Source organism: Candoia aspera, chromosome 1 (assembly GCF_035149785.1).
Source record: "Candoia aspera isolate rCanAsp1 chromosome 1, rCanAsp1.hap2, whole genome shotgun sequence".
NCBI classification, from domain to species: Eukaryota; Metazoa; Chordata; class Lepidosauria; order Squamata; family Boidae; genus Candoia; species Candoia aspera.
The window spans coordinates 17,162,892-17,185,363 of NC_086153.1; the positions used below are offsets into that span (position 1 = coordinate 17,162,892).

The 22,472-nt window shown below is 46.4% G+C and overlaps 1 protein-coding gene across 1 annotated transcript; it reads left to right on the forward strand.

The window, feature by feature from the left end:
- Positions 1–326: 326 nt before the first annotated feature.
- GAS2L2 (growth arrest specific 2 like 2) lies at positions 327–22,225 on the forward strand. Its single transcript, XM_063291040.1, has 7 exons — positions 327–684; positions 10,903–11,141; positions 14,372–14,479; positions 16,139–16,235; positions 18,795–19,110; positions 20,965–21,405; positions 21,484–22,225. Exons 1-7 carry the CDS (start codon positions 327–329, stop codon positions 22,223–22,225), a joined length of 2,301 nt encoding a protein of 766 aa, XP_063147110.1.
- Positions 22,226–22,472: the final 247 nt, after the last annotated feature.

The following is a 22,472-nucleotide window of genomic DNA, read 5'->3' on the forward strand; positions in this document are numbered from 1 at the left end:
AGCGTTCTAGGGAAGGTTCTAAAGTAGCCAGAATGAAGACACCAAAATGCTGAGATGGATGTAACCTTGAGAAGATCTCTCAGAAGATCATAGGGATCCAACCTACCTGGGTCTTTCCTGATTCTGGGAAATCCAGTGAAGGACAGGGGAGGGGCAGATGGGTATGTAAACCCTGTCTTTAAAAATATCAGTGTTGTGGATTTTTACTGCTATAAATGGTTGGGCACATTTCTAGAGATGGGTTGAACAACAAGGAGAAAACGGAAAACCTAAAAACAGTCCAGCAGATTACAGGCAAAAGCTCCACCAGGGATTCTGCCAGGAAGATGTCAGGGATTCAGGAAGCCAGTGTGCGAAGCATCCGCCCCTACAAGACTAGCGAGCAATACTTGTATGCCATGAAGGAGGACTTGGCAGAATGGCTTAAGGAGCTCTATGATGTCGACATTGATGTGAGATCTTTTTTGGATGTCCTGGAGACAGGCATCCTTCTGTGTCATCATGCCAACAACATCACCCAGGTGGCCAGAGACCTCAACCAGGAATATCCAAGTTTGGGCAAAAGACTCCAACTTCCCATATATGGCGTAACCTGTAATGATTTTGCTCAGCCAGGCACATTCCAAGCTCGAGACAACGTGTCCAACTTTATTCAGTGGAGCCGAAAAGAGATGGATATTAAAGGTACACTGATTTGAATCGATAGACTGTACAGTAAGAGAAAATTGCTAAAAGCAAATTGATTGAATGATTAAAACGTGAACTCTGTTTTGCTTTCCTTCCTTGACTTTCCTTTCTCATTCCTTGTGTTTGGACTTTTCTATCTATGTATGTATCATCCATCCATCCAGTCGTTGACTGTATCTTTCCAGAATCCAAACTAAACTTGTTTAAAACATTGCTTTGCATGATACTTTAAAAAACTGTATATACCCACTCACACATATACCCACTCACACTGTCTAAAAAGAAAAGAAAACCAGATGACTGAATTCCTAGTGTTCCTCTGTCCTCAGATCTGATCTGGAAATTTGGCCACACTCATACTCAAATTAATGAAAAGAGAAATAATATCCTCGCAGTCTCTTCCTTTGCCTCTCACCCCCATGATCTACTTCTGGTGTTGGCTCCCTATTAAATTGATTGTTACCATCAGAAACAGCCTCGCAAGTTCAGAGTGACACCTGTGGATGATTTTAACCAGAAATTAACTCTCCTTAAACTGGGGTTATAATGTAAGTCTCCAAGAATGGGGCGTTTGGAAGTCAGTAAAACACATGCAGGTGGAATCCAGCAGACCTGAAAGACTACATTTTAAAGTGAGAAATGTTTAAATGGTGTGGGGGATGTCTATTGTCTTTTATCTGTCTCTGCTTCCTCTGCATTTTTCCCTTACAGAATAGAGGGGATGAAATGTTTTGTCTCCTTGCTCTCCTTTTAATTGTTTGGGGTGCTATTTTTAATTTGTATTGTTTTGGTTTGAAACTGCTGGTTCCTTCTGTTTCTCAGCTATTTTATTCGGGGTGGGGTGGGGTTCTGCAGACATTTTTCAGTGTATTTCATATGTTTGCATTTTCTATAGTAAGTCCCTTTCAGGTAGATTTAGAACAGCCAAGCCAGCTGAGAATTGTGGGAGCTGCAATCCTGATGGGGAAACAGAGGGGTCAAAAAAGTCAAGGTGTCGGCCACCACCATGTGATGGAAGCCCTGCCCTTTCTTGTGTCTCAAAGGGGAAGAGTAATGGGAAAAGGGGGCCATTCTGAGGCATTTAAAGGCTGAATCCTAAGATCTTCTCTTTCCATAATATATCCCTGAATAGGAAGGAAAGTTACCTTTTTTTGCATCTGCTCTTTTCTCATTTTCTTGTTATTTGGCATGAACTTGGAGGGGTTTAGGCTCTTCTGCCATTCCCACTGGATGTCTCCCACTCATTGCCACTGGATTGCTTTGTCCAGGACTTAGAACAATTCATGGAGGACAATACAGCACCCAGCAGCTAATAGCAGTCATGGCTATGTGGAGCCTCCACGTTCAGAAGCTGTGAATAATACCAAATGGTTGGAAACCAAGCTTGCTGGGTTGTCAGAAACCTCTTGGCCATCCAAGGAGGCAAATAGATCTCAGCTAGAATCATGAACAGAGAGCCAGTTTTGTGTAGTGGTTAAGGCACCAGGCTAGTAGTGGCATCAAGAGCAAACTGGCCAAGCAACAGGCTCTTAAATTTAGTAAACTGCCAAGATACATTCCTGGGTACATCAAACTCTGTTTTAAGTACTATAAAAGAATTAAAATCAGCCATATCAGGACTCTGAGACAGTTTGGTGTAGTGGTTTAAGGCACCAGGCTAGACACCGGAGACGGTGAGTTCTAGTCCCACCTTAGGCACAAAGCCAGCTGAGTGACTTGGGCCAGTCGCTCTCTCTCAGCCCTAGGAAGGAGGCAATGGCAAGCCACTTCTGAAAAACCTGCCAAGAAAACTGCAGGACTTGTCCAGGCAGTCTCCGAGAATCAGGCACGATTGAATGGATAAAAAAAAAAAAAGAATCATGAACATAATCTTCCTTGGACTGTGTATCCAGCAGATTATCTGGGCAGCAATTTCTATTATCCACAAAAAGCATGCTGGCTGGGAATGATGGGAGTGGTTGTCCAATACATATAGATAACAGCTGACAGGGGACAGCTATACTAGAGGTCAGAATAGAACATCCCAATGTGGGTGGGTGGGGGGTCACATATGGCCCCCTCTTTGGTTAGCTCCAGGAGCTCCCTCTTAATTTGCTTGCTATTAATTTCAGGGTTTTTTTTAAAAAGGGGGGCTCCATATGCAGAGCAACACCTGCATTACGCAGCATGTTAGATGAGAGCCGTGAGGTGGATTGTCATGACCTCGTTGCAAGGCACAAAGAGCCTCACAACGTGGATCATGATCATTAAGGAAAAGGGGGAAGAAGATAATCCAATCAGGGATTAAAACAAGCACCCAAAGACACCCACACCCATGATCCCATCAACACCTGAAAAGAGGGACGTCAGAGGGGTGAAGATAAGGAGCACATGGTGCCCCGGAGAACTCAACCGTTGCAGGAAGACAAAGAGGACACCGGGGAAAACGCCCACGCAGCCATCAAGGATCCCATCAAGAGGGATCGGGGCATTGAGGGGTGGGGAAGCCCGGGGCAATACAGGAGGGTATAAAAGGGGCACCCCCACACTACCTACCCCGTTCCCGTTTTTCGCTCTGTCAGCTATCATTCCAATAAACCAGAAATCCTTAATACCCATTAAGTGAGTCTGTGTCTTATTGCGAAGAGAGGCTGGCCCTGACATAAAAACGGGAACCGCAAAAAATTTTTTTCCACCTGGTACCTATCCAACACGTTTGTGAGGGACCCAGCCAGGCATGGAGAACCAGGAACCGAGGACGCGCAACCCTTCGGCGCCCGGCGACGAAGCCCCGCTCTCGCAGGGCGGGATGCAGCTGAGGTCCGGGCGATGCAACGCCCCGGTAAGTATGGGACCCAGCTGGGGGGAAGCAGCGGGGGAGGGACCCACCCCGGCGCCCCGGAGCCCGCGAGGCACCGGGGGCGAGACGAGGGGACCCTCTCCAAGCCTACAGGCAACCCCGGAGGAAGCGCGAGACGAACCGCCACCCTGGGCGCTCGAAGGCGAGGGCGCGCCTGGCACCGCGGCGGGATCAAGGGACGATCCGTCCTCTACCACGGCCAACGGCGAGGGCGAGCGGAGCGGCGAAAACCTCGGCGGGAAGCCGGGGACGGCGGAGAGGCTCGACGCGTTGGAGGAAGGGATGCAGGCGGTGCGGCAGATGCTCCAACAGCTGACGGCGGCACAGGGACTCTGCGACGGAGGCGGCGCAGAGGCACCCCCGGTCGAAAGGAGGCAGGGCGAGCGGGGCGGCGGTGACGGCGGAACCCGACCCAAGGAGCCCAACCAACGACCTGAGGCGCACCGGGAGGCGAGACGGGGTGGAGACCCAGCGGACGGCGGCGACCACGGCAGGACCCGACCCCAGGAGGCCACCCAACGAGCGGAGGCGCGCCCGGACGTGAGACGGCGGGACAACCTCGGCGGCGGCGGCGTCCGGCCCCAGGAGCCCACCCCACGACGGGAGATGCGCCAGGCTGAGAGGCGGAGGGACGACCCGGCGGGCGGCGACGGCGACGGCGGAGCCTGGATCCAGGAGCCCGACCGAGGGAGAACACCCCGCCCTCCCCCCCGAGCGATGGGACGACGACCTTGCGAGGAGCCCCAGAGAGAGGCACCAATGCCGCAAGAGAACCGGAGACACCCCGACCCGCAGCAGCTCCTGCAGAGCCCGAGGCACGACGCAGAGGGGGCCAGGAGCCAGACCAGGACACCCGCCAAAGACTTTGGCATAAAGTTCGATGGGGACCCCTCGAAACTCTCCTTCTTTTTGACTAACGCGAGGTACTACCTCGAAGAATGGGGTCCCTGCTTCAGAACTGAGCGGGGCAAAATCAATGCCCTGGCCATAAAATTAAAAGGACGGGCCGCCGATTGGTACGTCCAATTGTGCCAATCAGGCGCCCGGGCGCTGCAGGACAGCACTGAATTCCTGCAGGCACTAGAAAGGCACTTCAGGGACCCCCTGGAGCAAGAAAAGGCAAAAAGGGCGCTAGAGACACTTAAACAAAGCCCGCGCTCCGTGGCTGAGTATGCCATGGAGTTCCAAGCCCTAGCCGGAAAAGTGGACACTTGGTCTCAATCGACACTGATTGAGAAGTTCAAACATGGACTCAACTTAAATGTCCTCCGGTGGGCACTTGGCCGCGACAACCCCAGCTCCCTCACGGGGTGGATCCAGCTGGCAGCGGAAGCGGAGAACGCCCACGACACGTTCCTCCACGCAAGGAGGGAAACGCAACAGATGGAGACAGTGAGACCCCCACGCACCAACGCAAGGCAGGTGAGGGCGAGACCCCAACCTTGGAAGGAGGAACGGGACAGACGCTTCGCAAAAGGGCAATGCTTCACGTGCGGCAGGGAAGATCACAAAGCAGCCGCATGCCCCAAAACGACGCCCAGAGAGAGCCCAAGGAGGGCACAAACAGCACCAACCCCAGCGCCAAGAAAGCGACCAGCAGCAAAGGGGGAGTACCGACGCAGACATGGCCCCTACAGTTCAGAGGAGGAGGAAAGCAACCCCGATGAGGCGGCGGGAAACGACAACCACCTGGCCTAAGGGGCGCCGAAGGACAGGTGGAGGACACTGACAGGCGCTTCGACAAAGGGGTGAGTGAGGAATGCCCCACCCTCTACGTCCGTGTCACCCTCACCCATAGAAATAAAACCGAAAAGGTCTGGGCACTCATTGATTCGGGTTGCTCCAAAAGCCTCATGCACCCTGACCTGGCAGCCGCACTCGACCTCCGCTGCTATCCACTTCAGCACCACCTGGTGTTCTCGCAGCTCGATGGATCTGCAGCGGGAGGGGGCCCGGTCACCCAATACACCGGAGAAACCGCGCTACGGCTCGGCAGCCACGAGGAAAAATTGGCTTTCATCGTGGCACCGGTGGGGCAACCCCGACTCATACTGGGGATCCCATGGCTCGTGCAGCAAAACCCAGTCATCAACTGGAGAACCAGAGAGATTAAGTTTGCTGACGGGCGTTACCAAGCACCTTCAGGGAACAGGGTTCCCCGAGCAGCCATGGGGGGGGCGACGACGACTGTGGAACACAGAGAGACAGCACTGCCAGAGGGACTGCCGACCAAATACGGGGATTTCGCCGACGTTTTCGGTGAGAAAGAGGCGGACAAACTCCCCCCCCACAGAAAGACGGACTGCACCATTGAACTGGTCCCGGGGGTACCCCTACCCAAACCAAAAATATATGCTATGACCCAGCGAGAGCTAGCTGCATTAAGGGACTTCATAGACAAAAACCTGGCGAGAGGTTTTATCGAGCCAGCAAACTCTCCAGTGGGAGCGCCAGTCCTCTTTCGCGAGAAAAAGGACGGGGCATTGCGGCTCTGTACAGACTACCGCGGATTAAACGCAGCAAGCATTTCAAATAAATACCCCTTACCCTTAATAAAGGACATTTTGTCCCACTTGGTAAAGGGTAAGGTATTCTCCAAACTGGACATAAGGGAAGCCTATTACCGCATACGGATACGGGAGGGGGATGAGTGGAAGACTGCTTTCAATTGCCCATTGGGGGCGTTTCAATATAAAGTACTCCCATTCGGATTGGCAGGAGCACCGGGGGTATTCATGCAGTTAATTAATGAGGTCCTGCGTGACCACCTTTTTAAGGGGGTTTTGGTTTACCTGGATGATGTATTGATCTACACAGAAACAGAACGTGAGCACGAACGCTTGGTAAAAGACGTGCTCAAGAAACTTCGCAAGGCAGAGCTGTTTGTAAAGCTCTCCAAGTGCGAGTTTCACAAAAAACAAATTGACTACCTAGGGTATAGGATTTCTGCTAAAGGGATAGAAATGGACCCCAGCAAGGTCCAAGCCATCCTGGCGTGGGAACGCCCACGCACGAGGAGACAGCTGCAAAGCCTCCTGGGATTCACTAATTTCTACAGGGGGTTCACGCCCAGGCTGGCAGAGACTATATTGCCCCTAACTAACCTGCTAAAGACTAAGGGCTTGGGGGACACGCGCAAATCGAGGAACCCGGGGGCGCTACTGAATTGGACAGCTGACTGTCAAACGGCTTTCGAGAGACTGAAAACCCTCTTCACAGCTGAGCCAGTGTTACAACACCCCGACCCCACCAAGCCTTTTGTGGTGCAGGCAGATGCCTCCGACTTTTCCATCGGAGCCATCCTGCTCCAAAAGGACTCCGACAACCACCTAAAGCCCTGCGCCTACCTTTCCCGCAAATTCTCCGAAACGGAGCGGAGATGGCACGTATGGGAAAAGGAGGCGTTTGCAGTGAAGACAGCCTTGGAAACGTGGCGACACCTGCTGGAGGGGGCCTCCTGCCCCTTCGAGGTCTGGACGGACCACAAGAACCTGGAGGCACTCAGCACACCAAAACGACTCAGCCCGAAGCAGGTGCGATGGGCTCAGTTTTTCAGCCGGTTCAATTTCACGCTGAAATTCATACCGGGCAAGAAAAACTTCTTGGCAGACGCCCTTTCCCGACGGCCACAGGACGACACGCAAGCCTCCGACATCGTAGGAACAGTATGGACCGAGAAACAGCTCGGCTGCCCAGCTGTCACGCGGAGCCAGACAAGGAATCAGCGCACGCCAGCACGAACGGCGGGGAGCGATCGGAGCCGACGCTCAATTTCACCGAACTGGCAACAAAGACTCACACAAGCACTACAGCAAGATACATGGTTGCAGAATAACCAACAACATGTATCTTTCAAAGACAACATCGCCTGGAAAGAGAAAGCCTTGTACGTGCCCGAATCACTGCGGGGGGAAATCTTACACAGAGCGCACGATGACAAATCTGCAGGGCATTTTGGGTTTGTAAAAACCCTCCACCTAACGAGGAGGCAATTTTGGTGGCCAAACCTCAGAAAGGACGTAAAAGACTACGTAGGCAACTGCCCCATATGTGCCACCACCAAACGTAAAGGAGGGAAACCCCACGGGCTGCTACAGGCGGTAGCCAGCCCCTCCCGGCCATGGGAAGAAATTTCCATGGATTTCATTGTGGACCTCCCACCCAGCCAAAGAAAAACTGTGATATGGGTGGTAAAAGACTATTTCTCGAAACAAGCACACTTCATCCCGTGCGCAACCATCCCCTCCGCACAGCAGCTGGCACGTTTATTCCTAACACACATATACAGGATCCACGGCGCCCCCTACAGGTTGGTGACCGACAGAGGAACACAATTCACGTCAAAGTTTTGGCGGGAATTTTTAAAACTAATCGGAACCAAGCAAGCACTGTCCACTGCGTGGCATCCAAACACAGACGGATCAACAGAGATCCTAAACTCAACACTTGAACAGTTCCTGAGGGCATTCATAAATTATCAACAGGACAACTGGGTAGACCTACTACCTTTTGCAGAGGTGGCCTATAATAACGCGGTACACCAGAGCACTGGCCACACCCCTTTTAAGGTGGTCTATGGAAGGGACTTTGTACCGATACCAGAATTGCCGCAACCTGAAACCCTGCCCTGCTCACCAGACGATTGGGCGGCACAGCTGGCAACAACCTGGCCTATCATTCAAACGGCCCTAGCAGACGCACAAACAACGTACAAAAAATATGCGGACAACCACAGGGCGGAGGCACCGAACTACAAAGTGGGAGATAGGGTCTACCTCTCCACTAAGTTCATAAAGACCTCGCAACCCTCGAAGAAATTGGCACCGAAATTCATCGGACCTTTTAAAATCATACAGGTAATCAACCCAGTTACGTTCAAATTGGAACTGCCTTACAATTTGAGACGGGTCCACCCAGTGTTTCACTGTGCACTACTGAAACCAACAAGCACATCCAAATGGCATACGGAAGAACCTCCACCCCCACCCATAATGATAGACAACCAACAACATTTTGAAGTAAAAGAAATACTGGACTCAAGAAAGCAAAGAGGAACACTCCAATACCTCGTGAGATGGAAACATTTCTCACACCCAGAGTGGGTCCAGGCACGACACGTCATGGCTAGACAACTAACAAGACAGTTCCATGAGGCATACCCAGAGAAACCAGCACCATAGAACATCTTTGGGGGGGCAGCATGTCATGACCTCGTTGCAAGGCACAAAGAGCCTCACAACGTGGATCATGATCATTAAGGAAAAGGGGGAAGAAGATAATCCAATCAGGGATTAAAACAAGCACCCAAAGACACCCACACCCATGATCCCATCAACACCTGAAAAGAGGGACGTCAGAGGGGTGAAGATAAGGAGCACATGGTGCCCCGGAGAACTCAACCGTTGCAGGAAGACAAAGAGGACACCGGGGAAAACGCCCACGCAGCCATCAAGGATCCCATCAAGAGGGATCGGGGCATTGAGGGGTGGGGAAGCCCGGGGCAATACAGGAGGGTATAAAAGGGGCACCCCCACACTACCTACCCCGTTCCCGTTTTTCGCTCTGTCAGCTATCATTCCAATAAACCAGAAATCCTTAATACCCATTAAGTGAGTCTGTGTCTTATTGCGAAGAGAGGCTGGCCCTGACATGGATTTTATCTGACCAAAGTTAATATTTACCTCAAAAGAGTAGCAAAGAGCCACATTCTTCTTCAGTAGAAGAATGACTTGCAAGCTGACAATTCAAGTTATTTTTTGTTCTATGCAAGCCTGAATAGACACTACGAGCATTCCTTTCGGTACTTCCCATATTTCCTTTCTTACAATACATTTAGAAAATTAAGCTATATACTACTAAAGCTCTCCTGTTTGTCTGTGTGTAACCTTTAACTGGGTGAAATGGTGCATCATAGGGCAACAGTTTTTGAACCAATGGGCTAACTTACAGAATGCATCCAAACTCTGGGACCCATGACCCATGGAATAGATATCTGGCAAATTTTATAAAACATTTTATGACATAATACAAAATGTCATAAAACATTTCCTGTGGTTAACTCCTGATGTTTGACTGTGCTATACAGGTCAACATGAATGACATGGGCTATTTTCAAGGCAGATACATCTCTGAATGTCTCCCTGAATTTTTAAGAACTTTTTTCAGTGAAGGCAGTAGATTAGAAGCTCTGCCATTGCTGGGCATTGAGGAATCTGGTAAGGAAATATCTCTGAACCAATGACCCAATGGGTCACAGGTTGTCTGGTCTTGGCTAAAATTCAGTTGAAATGAAACCAAATAATTATAATACGATAAATATTTGGGGATTATGCCAAGAATCAATAGATTGGGGTTGAATTCTAGAAATGATTTAAGGGGCAGTAACATACTGAGAAAATTAACCCAAAATTCTCTCTCTCTCTCTCTTTTTGGTGGCCCTTCCCACTTTGGGCCCTGGAGCCAGCTAAGAAAAGGTGATCACCTCTGCTTCTTATTGGCCAGCAGTGTCTCATGGCTACTCTAGGAAGCAGGGAGAAGACTTAGAACCATAGTTAGGCTGTTTGGGAATGATGAGAATGACAGACCAACTCTTTAGCTGAGCTTGCGCCACATATTAAAGAGCTGTGACTCAGCTGCTTGCGGGTAGCCAATAACTGTCTTAGCAAGTTGTGTGAACCATGTCACCATGTTAAGCCATAATGTGATCTACTTATTTGGCCATAGCATTCACATCTACTTATGTGAACACAGAAATAGGGGTTGGTTAACTTGGCTTTAGGTTTTAGCATATTGTGTGAACCCAGCCTTTCCTTCAGGTCAAGGAAAGCTGCCCTAAATGAGTTCATTGTTTCAGCAGGTTTCCCCTAGATAGGGATATGTAACTTTCAGAGCTATCTGGCCACACTCAGCCTTTGAAGGATATGCTAGGAAGCTGCCCTCTCCCTGTAAAAGGACCCCAAAATGAGCAGGATCAGGACCAACATATTTAATTAAATTTAACGTAATGAATAAAATGCACCTCCCTTGGAGTCAACCATTTTTCCCCTTCCCCACCATTAGAAATTGCAGTTGGTAATTTTGCAATAGATCAGAGACATGCAGCCTCCAGTTGCACAGTCTCGTTTTATAACCCTGAACCTGGAAGCACCAGAATTCGGCACTCTGATCTGACAGAGTAAAACTCTGCAGCTGTTAAGCCTCGCTCTGTGGCATTGGTGGAAGGCAAGAGAAAGCATAAGGCACCAGAGCAAACCCATCTAGTCATCTGGCTTCCTACTCACCTCTTCCTGTGTTACATCCCTGCTCCAAGGGAATCTTGTAGCAATTCCCTCACCTTTTTCCTCCTCGCCCCATTCAGCCTCTCTGGTGTGTTTCAGATGTCCTGATGTTTGAGACAGAGGACCTGGTGTTGCGCAAGAACGAGAAGAACTTTGTCTTGTGTCTTCTGGAGGTGGCCCGGCGGGCTTCTCGCTTTGGCATGAGCGCTCCTATCCTCATCCAAATGGAGGAAGAAATTGAGGATGAGATCCGTGAGGACATGAACCTGCCACCAGATGAAACGCTTCTTCCCCGGCCCAGGAGGGAACCTCCCAACTTCAAGAATCTAGACCAGATGGTATGTGAGTCTCTAAGAATGGCAAGACACAAATTGTGTCCTAACAGTCAGAAAACACGCTGAGACGAGGAGTAGGTCTCTAGTGTTTATTACTGCTACATAAAACAGAATCCTAACAAACTGAAGAAGCGTGGGAAAAACCCAGACAGATAAACCCCAAAAGTTAAGGCGGGTCTGATCTGTGTCTCTTTGAATGGCTGCTTAATTCCTCAGTACTATGCATGTGTTTTCCCCCCTGGATAGAGGCCCCTTCCAGCTTGCCATCAGTACTCATGACAAATTGTGTGTGAAAGTCAGGACCTCTAGGACTACCTCCAAAAGGTCAGGGACAGAAGGTTTGTTAGAGCCACTAACACTTTCTCCACACTGTCTCCAAGGTCAGCATCGTTTGTTTTTTCATAGTTTTTTATCCATCAAAATCCTCAACCTAGGAAACTGGAGCATGTGGAGGACCCTAGCAATAACTCTAAGGATTATATTTTAACTGATTCATTTCACTGCCTTACATAAAAAGCATGGATCCATCTGATCATTTCAAATGAGTGAGGGGCAGTGACAATTGCTTCCTGTTCGGAAGGTCATGCAACCAGTGGCAGCAGCTAGATGGCCTTGGCTGCTCCTTAAGCAAAGTCAAACCTGGTTGGTGAACGGGAGACCACTAGGAAATCCTAGGGCTGTAGGCTAGATTTGGGAGTCCAGCAATCATCCTGGAAGAAGGCAATGGCAAGCCACTGCTCATGGTCACTGGGACTTGAACTCAAAATCTCAAAGGAGATTTTACCTTGCAATCCAATTGCAACAACATCTGTTTGAGCATATCCAGCAAAGGAGAGCTCACCAGCAAGGCAGGGTCTCCTTCCTTTTTTAAAGTTTTGCACAGTTCTCATCCTCAGTAGACACCTTTAGAAAGAGGACAGCATTTCAACCCACAACAAAAAAAAAATCCGCCAAGATGACAGAACTATAGCGCAGGTGCACCATAGGAACAGCAGCATGGATCATTGGCACGAGGCTGGTGGTTAGACTCGACTAATATGACAGGGTGACACGGCAGTGCAGAAATGAAATGGGTAGCTAGTGCAACTGGTGCAAAATGGTGCTACACACTCAGCCTTTCTGGCATCCGGAGAGCTCTCTTCTGCACCAATAGAAAAGTTCAACCTGTCTTCAGAGACAGACCCATGGGAAAAACGAATGTTCAGCTCAATCCCAGAGTCACTAGGAATCAGGTGGCATATACATTTAATAAATTATTATTATTATTCAGTTAAAATATGTGGATCAACTACAAAGGTACCCTAACAGTTAATTGAGCAGATTTTTTTCAAAGTATTTTTTAAGGCAAACCCATTATACTATCATTTGTTTCATTATTATTTCAAATATTCTGTGACACTTTTGGCTTTTTTTGGTTTCAGTAATAGATGCATACAGTAATTGCCCTCTCCCATATACACTTAAGACACCAAGGCTGTGTTTGTACAAGACAGAGATCTGACAGCTGCATTTGTACAAGATGCAATTTATGCATTTATTTAGTGGATTTATATGGTTGCCCATCTCACGTGACTCTGGCTGGCTCACAATATTAAAAATAATAAAAACATATACATAAAATATAAACCCATTGCAGCTGGACAAAATTACAAGGCCACAATCCAATAAAATAGTCAAGAGCAGAGACCTCACACTGACAACAAAGGTCCGCATAGTTAAAGCAATGGTGTTCCCTGTAGTAACATATGGCTGCGAGAGCTGGACCATAAGGAAGGCTGAGAGAAGGAAGATCGATGCTTTGGAACTGTGGTGTTGGAGGAAAATTCTGAGAGTGCCTTGGACTGCAAGAAGATCCAACCAGTCCATCCTCCAGGAAATAAAGCCAGTCTGCTCACTTGAGGGAATGATATTAGAGGCAAAACTGAAATACTTTGGCCACATAATGAGGACAGCCTGGAGAAGATGCTGATGCTAGGGAGAGTGGAGGGCAAAAGGAAGAGGGGCCGACCAAGGGCAAGGTGGATGGATGATATTCTAGAGGTGACGGACTCGTCCCTGGGGGAGCTGGAGGTGTTGACGACCGACAGGAAGCTCTGGCGTGGGCTGGTCCATGAAGTCACGAAGAGTCGGAAGCAACTGAACGAATAAACAATCCAACACTCAGCATAACCAGGCAACTGGCTCCGTCCCACACAGAGCAGTATCTTCAGGGCTTTACAGAAGGCCAACAGGGGCAAGGGGAATCTGATCTCTGGAGGGATGGTATTCCAGAGGGCAGGTGCCATGAGAGAAAAGGCCTCTCCTGGGCCCCACCAGCCAACACTCCTTAGATGACTCCTTGGCAATGCTAGGTAAGCTGTAACCTTAATTAAGGTTGGATGGTTTGTGCTTAGTGTCCACAAACAAGCATCTTATTGTTAGTTTATGGTTCAGGGCACTGTGCAAATCTCAAAAGGGCCAGGTTACTTGCAGGATGGTCTATCTCCAGTTCCATCTGCCCATCCAGTAAGGTCTAACAGGGTGGGCATGCTTAGGCGATGCCGTCTGGTAGGACAGCATGCCCCCCTGACATTCAGTTACCTTGACCCTGCCTGCCTTTCAGAAGCATTAAAGACCTGTTTTTTCCTTCCGGCATTACATCTGGAAGTGGTACAAGCTGCTGGATGAGGTCTTTCCCCCCAGCACTTATGTATTTGCATGTTGTTGCGGATGGTGTTTTTTTATATATCTAGTTTTATTATATGGTTTTATTGATTGTTAATGTTCTTGATGAAGTACACTGCTGCCCTGAGTTGTGTGCAAAGTAGGGAGGCTACATTCAGGTAGTCCTCATTTAGTGACTGCCTCATTTAGTGACTGTTTGCAGTTATGACTGCAATGAAAAAGTAACTTTGAGACCATTCCTTGCATTTGCGACCTTCACAGGTCTTTAACGCAAAGGAAAGCTGAAGTAAAATCCTAAAATCGTGACATTTCACTTGGTGACCACTTTGCTTCATGACAGAGTTGCCAGTCCCAATTGTGGTCGCTAAATGAGGACTACCCGTACATACAAATTGGCTTAATTGAGTAATATGGTTCAGTGCATAGTATGTAAACAACATAAATAATCCTTTTTTCTTTAAAATTATGGTTCTGGTGGGGGGTTTTACTCATCTTCAAGGCAGGTTTACCTGATACTTTTCATTATTAAGATCTTTATGATTTTTTTCCATCTTCTGCTTTCCATGAAGGTCCAGCACCTTGTTAGCCGGTGCACCTGTCCAGTTCAGTTCTCTATGGTCAAAGTCTCGGAGGGAAAGTATCGCATTGGTGATTCCAACACTCTCATATTTGTTAGGGTGAGTCAAGCTTAAACATTGCCTTTCATGAAGCAAGAATTCTGCAGAAAATGACATGTTACGCTCCAAGGGGTGAAGATCTGCCTGCTGCCAGTAGCAAACTCACTTGATGAACAAACAACTTTTGGGGGCCCAGGAGGTATTGAGTCTTTCCATTGTGCTGAGGAAAGACAACTTGCATTTCCACAATTAAAGCAACTTAAATTTATCCTTCAGTACAGGAGTGTGGTCCTGTACTGAATCTGATCTGCACGTCCTCTGGGCAGCATAAAACTCCACTGTAAATTTTCCTTATTGTCATCTCTCATAACCTGCCCATCAGAATTGTACTAAATACCTTCCCAACACAGTTAACAACAAATTTCCCTGTTGTTTTTGAAGCCATTAGTGGACAGCTAGGACCACTAAATGGAGCAGAGCCTAACACAGTAGAGAAGCTACACACAGAAAAAGAATAGTATCTTAAATAGCTTTAATGAGCATGTTAGAAATGCAGGTTATTGATCTTACACACTCAGCCCTCCCAAGCATAAAGAATCACATGCTTAGACAAAGCAGGTTTAAAAATAGAGTCTTACTGATTTTATTCTTGGTTCAGTTACATCCATCTTCAGTGGAAAAATGAAGATTCTTTGTTTCTTCTGTTCCCTAAACTTAATGAACTCTTAGCCCTCATAGCTGCTAAGAGCTGCATGCAGAAAATGGGAAAAATCCATCTTCAAGGCCCAAGCATGTGGCCATAATGGAGGGAGAGAGAGCAGAATGCTTGCTACCTCCTTAGTTGGTGGAAGAAGGAGGAAGAGAGAGAGAGGAAGTGGGAGTGCAACAAACAGCTTCCTCAATAGCACAGAGAGTTGCATCCTGGGACAAACTCAATTTACATGCTAATGAGGCATGCTGGATTTGCCAGGACTTCCAACAGTTTTTATATTCACTCTTGCTACCTTTCTCTAAATAGGCCCTCTCCTTTCAATCACTCATTGCCACAAACTTCTCTCTTCTTCTTTTGGTTTCTTTCAAGGTTAGAGAAATGATTATTTATTTAGAGGGTTTAACCTCTTCTTCAACTGCACAGGGATTCCCAGCTGGGTTTACAAAGATCAGAAACAAGACAATAGCTACGTGTTTTATCACATGCTTAAGATGGTTCTCATATTAAATCATTTTCTGCATTCCCACAATTAAATGGTCTGAATTCACATAATACACCAAAAAAAGAAGAAGAAGCTTACCCTGTGGTGGGAGTGTGCAGCTACTATGACTTTAAACTGACCGGGTTAAGCCTGCTGGGTAGACCCAGGTGTTTTGGTTGACAGGCTTTTGGTCTGAGTAGATATGGCAGAAAATAAAAAGGGGACCGGGAGGGAGAAGGGAAAGCACATTTGGGTTCAAGAGTCTTATATCATGGAAGAAACATCTCACCATTTAACATCTCACCATCTTGGGTTTTTGCTGCTTACTTTATATATTTTAGAGTTTTATGATATTGTATATTTATATTTTATAATGTTTTTAATTGCTATGAATTGTTGTTGTTTTAATGTATTGTAAGCAGCCCAGAGCCATGTTAAATCGAGATGGGTGGTAGAAAAATGTGCTAAATAAAATAAACAAACAAATAAAGTGTTTTTTTTCTCACACATGTGTTGGTTGGTCTAGATCCTGCGGAATCACGTGATGGTCCGAGTAGGTGGTGGCTGGGACACCCTGGAACACTACCTGGATAAGCATGACCCATGCCGGTGTACCTCACTCTGTGCGTCCATTTCTATTCCTTAAGTGTAAAGTATGACTGCCTGCAATTCTAAGTTTAGATTCCAAGAATGGCATCCATCAATCATATCTGAGTCATTGTTTGAGCCCAGAAATGCACAAGTATATCTGCTGTGCTAGAAAGTTAGGATACTTCCTCTTAAAGGTGCATCAGTATAGTGTGTATACCTCCTAGTTGATGGGATGGGGGCAACAGTATGGGCCTTGCAAGGCTATCTCTAGACTTAGCGATCCTAACTTGCATAGAATAACGTGAGCATGCTTGGGGTAAAACTTTGGTTGCACTTGTGGCATATTGGTCAAAATTTGCCCAAACCGACTAGTGTTGTCCTTAACATTAGCAAAGGATGCTGCATGTGGCACATGTATAACTAAGGCTATTGACCTAGTCCATGCCTTTTCAATCATACTAAAAAGCATTATGAAAAAGCCTCAATTGACCAATGCCATGGTAGGCTTTGGAGGTCAATATCTATGGGCCCATCTGATATTGACATACAATGCAACTTGGAGTGTAAAATGAATAACTGGTAAAGAGCATGAATTAAAGAAGGAAATGGAAGAAGGAAAATAGGTGTGTGGTGTGTCTATGAAACTAGAAGGAGTTCTGGTCAATGACCATAATAGTATATTGATTTATGAAACTAAGAGAAAGGTGGAAGATGTAAAAGATCTGAATGAAGATGGTGTGATCTCATAGAGTGAAGCTGAATATAGGCAGTGACTGAAGATGAAGTTTATTATGAAGGAAAGGGCTAAGTTGTATGTCAAAAAGCATAAAATTGGTGTCATTTAGATTGTTGTAAGATTGTATGAAAATAGGAATTTTTAAATTAATGATAGTGCTGAGTTTGGAGAAAAGCTGTGCAACGTTCTGAATGAATGTAATGTAATCCCAGAGGGGAAAAAAATCTATTAGTTGACATGAGAGAAAAGAGTATAGAAAAAGTGACTGGGCCTCTTGAAGACCCAAAAATGAATGAGAATGGTGACTGTTTGGTGAATGCCTGCTTAGAAACAGGTGCTTTCAAACAGAGGATTGAAGCAAAGTCTCTTAATAAAGATTAAGAGAATGGGTGAAGGATATACTGTAAGGTGATGAGAAATTTTGAATGAGATTGTCCATTATTTGATTGGTGTCAAAGTTGGATCTCAAGAAAAAATGAACATGGAAGAAAAGAAAAACAGTCAAAGAAACTACAGTGAAATTAGAACGTCTGCTGGAAAAGAAAGTATGAAGAAGTATTAGAAGATAGATTGACTTCCCAGGAGAATGAATGGAAAGTGAATGTACAGAAAGAGGAAGGGGAAGCTGTTTTCGACGGAGTGAAAATAACTGTTAGATAGTGCCAGAGAAGCATGTGGAGTTATTCTCCTGGGATGCATGAAAAAAGATACTTGATGGAACTGGAATGATGAAGTGAGAAAAGGTGTGAATGAGAAAAAATGCATATAAGGAAATGAATTCTGCAAACAGTGAAGATGAGAGAAAGATATACTGTGTCTAGAGGGAAAAATATATATTATACTGTGTCTGGAGAGAAAAAGATGATTCCAAAGAATGTATTCTAAGAGAGCAAGAAATGGTTAAGATTAAAAAGCACAGTACGTTTGATGGAAATTGGAAAAAAACATGTTTTGGAAATGAATGAAAAGGGCTAATTAGGAGAAGAATGAACGGGATTAAAAATAAAAGTGATGCTTTGGAATGCAACTGAAGTGAATGAATGCTGAGCTCTTTAATTCTATGATTATTTGAATTAGGGTTACTAGGCTTGGACCGCAAACAATCTCATGAGCACCAGGTGGCAGAAAAGAGATACAGTAATGCTTTATCTTGCCATCTAGTGCTTGTCCAGATTTTCGCAGTCCAGATCTGATAGCCCTATAGTACTTTGAGTACAAATGAAACAGATTAGGTTTTTTTTCCAGTCTGATAACACCCCTATCCCCATCCCCAGCAATGCTGCATTGCAACTTTCTTAAACTTTCTATCCTCATCGCTTTTACTTTAAATGGGCTCCTTTCAAAACATATACAGGCAACATTCGTACAATGTTTAATCTGATGACTGAACTAACCCCATTTTCCAAGACTGTACAAGCCATATTACCCAACACATTTATTCATTGTTGTGGAAATACAGCCAGAGGAAAAATTCAAAATGGCTTCTCTCTTGCTCTCCAGCCTGAGATAGCCTCCATACTTCTACAGAAGTAAAAGTGGCTATATTCCAATTATATTTTCTGGCTGTTGCTTTGAAACCAAGAATGATCACTGCTAATCATTATGCCTATCCATTGCTTTGGTAATAGAGTCTTTGTGGAATTAAAATGGGGGTATGTGCCACCATGCTTATGAGCTTCCTGGAAACTGGCAACAGCAACTGGCAACAGCAGGGGACAGAAAACTGTATTAGATAGCTCCTTGATTTGACACAGGAGCCTGGGAATCCTGGGAACTGTACTGCCAAAAGATCTAGAGGGCTCCAAGCTTTAATATGTTACAATACCTTACCTTGTTGTTACTGCTTTTTCTGCAGCTCACAAGCAGGCTGTGAAGATGGCCAGTCCTCAGAAGATGCAAGCTACCCAGGTCCAGCATGAGATCACAGCCCGCTTAACACCCAGGAAAGACAACTGTAACAAGCCCCAGCCTGCCTTAATTGTGAGCAGATGCCAAAGCCCACTGCCCCCAGTAGAGTGGAGGACCTACCTGCCCCACAGTGTGGGTTCTGGGTGGAAGAAGGTTCAAGCATCCTCACCCTCAAACAATGGTGGCAGCAGTGGCAGCAAGAAAAATGAAGGCCTACAGATCTCCCAGGATCATTCAGAGCCCAGGAGAGCCTCTTCAATTAGGTAATGGAGGATATCTATGGGATTTGTTTCCCAAGAGTTTTTTAGTTCTGACCAAATTTTTGAAATTTGGGACTTCAAATAATTGGAGTAATAGGATGGTTGACAAGCTACCTTTTTTTTAGCTTCACCATAACTCTCTGAGATAGGCTAGCCTGAAAGCAGTTGATGTGTCCAAGTGTCTGGCTAAACAGACCTTCTGCCTCAATCATCACAACTGGCCGTACCTGTTTCTTAGTAGCTTTACTCTATCAAAAGCCTTGGCAATATATGCTGCCTTTCATCTCTTGCATATCAACAGCTGATTATTTGAATCATCCTGCAAAAATTGTCTTGCAAGGAAAGAAGCTTGCATTGTTAAGGGGCAGATTGTACCTCAGCACAAGAGGCAGGTTTTCTATTAGAAAGGTCCCGAGCATATAGATTGACATCTTAACAGCAGGAAATGGAGAAGTCTCCTGCATGAGACCTGGCGTACCGCTGCCAGTTGAAATAATAAGTTAGATCAGCCTTTCCTAATGGACTAAAAGCCCCATATTATCAAAGGATGATGAAAACTGTGATCAAAACCTTTTCTAGGGTACATGATTGGAAAAAGTTGATTTGATAGACCAATGCTCTGTTATACTGCACAGAAAGCTGGGGCACTCCATACAGGTAGTCCTTGCTTAATGACCATTTCTTTAGTGACAGTTTGGACATACGATGGTGCTAAAACACAACTGGTCCTCGCACTTATGACCATTGCAGCCTCACCACAGTCATGTGATCACCATTTTTGGCCTTCCCAGCCAGCTTCCAGCAAGCAAAATCAATGGAGAATCATGTAATTCACTTAATGACTACATGGTTTGCTTAATGATCATGTGATTCGCTTAATGACTACCACAAAAATGGTCATAAAATCAGGTTAGATTTGCTTAACAACCACTTAGCGACCAAAATTCTGGTCCCAATTGTGGTCGTTAAGCAAGGACTACCTGTACAGTATGTAATATCAGTATACATGTCCTAACAGCCAGGAACCACGCTGAGACAAGGAACAGGTCTCTAGTGTTTTATTACTGCTACATGACAGAAAATCCTAACAAACTGAAGAAGCGTGGGAAAAACCCAGACATATAAACCCCAAAGGCTAAGGCGGGCCCGATCTGTGTCTCTTGGAATGGCCACCTAATTCCTCAGTGCTACGCATGCGCTTTACAGCCTGGATGGGAGTCCCCTGCTCGCCATCCTTACTCATAACAATACACATGCAATACTTGCTCCCAGTTTCCTATGTACTGACCTTTTCTTTTTCAGGGTGAGGGAACGATCAGCAACTCCATCCCAGAGACTTCCAGCTGCAGAAGAGAGGCTTGGACCCAAGCAGATGGTTTCTACACGGAGTGGGAGAGAGACATTCTGTGTCTCATTGTCTTCTCAGCAAAATGGGAACGTGGAGAACAACTCACATGGTTTGAAATATTTCTCTGGTCCAAGACCTAGAAGAGAATCTGATAGGATTGAGACAGCAGCGGGCGGTCTGAAAGCAAAGACAAAGAAATTTGCACCACTGGCAACAATGACACGAAGGGATGAGACATTTCAACCAGCAAGAAATGTCCAGCAAGAAGTGAAGAGTTGTTCACAGATACGTCCTACCAGCCCAGACAAGCACTTTCAAACCTCCTACCAACAGACTGCTAAGATCCCAATGCAAAACTTTCAGCAACAGCGGAAAGGAACTCCTGTACATAGCTGGAGGAAAGATTTGATAGCTCAACTATCATCATCCCCAGTGAACCACACAGGCCAGGCTCAAAGAGAAGATAGTGGCTTAAGAACCTCAGGAAAAGTTGGCTCACTTTTCAGCAGGCCCCCAACTCCTAGTGGAAATGAGGCTTATCAAGGACGATTTAGGAATAGTGATCCTGCCTTGGCCAAAGAACAACTCCGATTGAACAGCAAAAAGATGCCCAGGAATGAGAGAGGTCCTAAAAAGGAACAGAGTGAGATGGTCAGTGTGGAAGCTTATGGCTTGTTGTCTTCTCGCTTAGGGATTGGAGTCAGTCAGTTGAAACATAGTCAGTCATTGCAGGGGCAAAAAGATACCCCGAGAACTTCTTGTCAGTTGAGCACTGGAGATACAAAAGAGCCCATTGTGGAGAAGGAACGTGTCTACACACCACTACCTATTAACCTGGCTGAAGAACAAGCTCTGTATAGAAGTTTGGAAGAAGAGATTTTGTCCAATATCAAGGAGTTGGAAGCAGATTCAGATGACAACCATCTTCCTGGACAGAACCAGTTGGAAGAGTTTAGAGAGAGAAACTCAACAATGATAGGTTGTAACCTCCCCGAAGTGTCCATTCCCTCTCTGTCCTTTTTGCAGAGAGCCACAAAGGTCTTGACTTACGGTGAAGGCGTGCCACGAAGTGGTGTGTACGTGCCAGAAAGAGACACAAGGTGGCATCCAGCAGGCCTACATTACGACAGGGTAATCCAAGAGCTTTCCATGGCACTCCATCTGGAGCACATGGGAACCGACCTTTCTTCTTCCCCTCCAGTGAATTCCTATCTGGTGAATGGAAGCAAGGCCAAATTAAAGTTTGGGGAAAGAGAAACTCCACATGAGACCCAGTTAGCCCCTGGAGCAAAGGAGGACAAGCCACCTCATGCAAATAACGGAGGACATAGAGAAGTTAATGAGAATGGTGACACCCCCCAGACATTTCCAAATGAAGAAGCTCCCAACCCTTCAGAAAGTTCTGTTGCTGCAGAGAATGTGCCAAGCAAACCAAAGCGATCTCTGAAAAAACCGGAGCGTGTGCCGTCCTTTTACAAGCTCAAACTACGCCCCAAGATCCGTCCACGCAAAGACAACAGGCCTGAGAAGAAGCCTTCAAAGATCCCCAGACCACTGGCATACAGGTATGCCCGAAGAACATCTAGCATCCAAGGCCAGGGGAAGGCCCACATGGCCAAATTTCAGACCAAGAATGGCCCAGCTATGGTGAAACAAGACAGCGCTGGAAACACAGAGTCTGAGCACAGCTTGTCCTCCACGCAACTTGTGGAACTGACTCTGACAGAACAGATAATGGGAGCTCTGGAGGATGAGGAAACCTGGCTGTGATTATTCCTGAAGAAACAGTTGTAATCTTTTGATATGCTTAAATCCATCCCTCTCTAAACTTTGCAACCAGCAACTCCATCTCCGTGAGAGGAGTAGACTGAGGAGATAGGTATCATATAAGTGCAGAACTGTGTGCTATCTATGTGACATCCTAGCTTCTACTTCTTTGGCTTCCTGGACACTCTCTGAAACTGATTACAGATGCTTCACTTGTATTAATGAGGGCTAGAATCCTTTCAAAACTGAA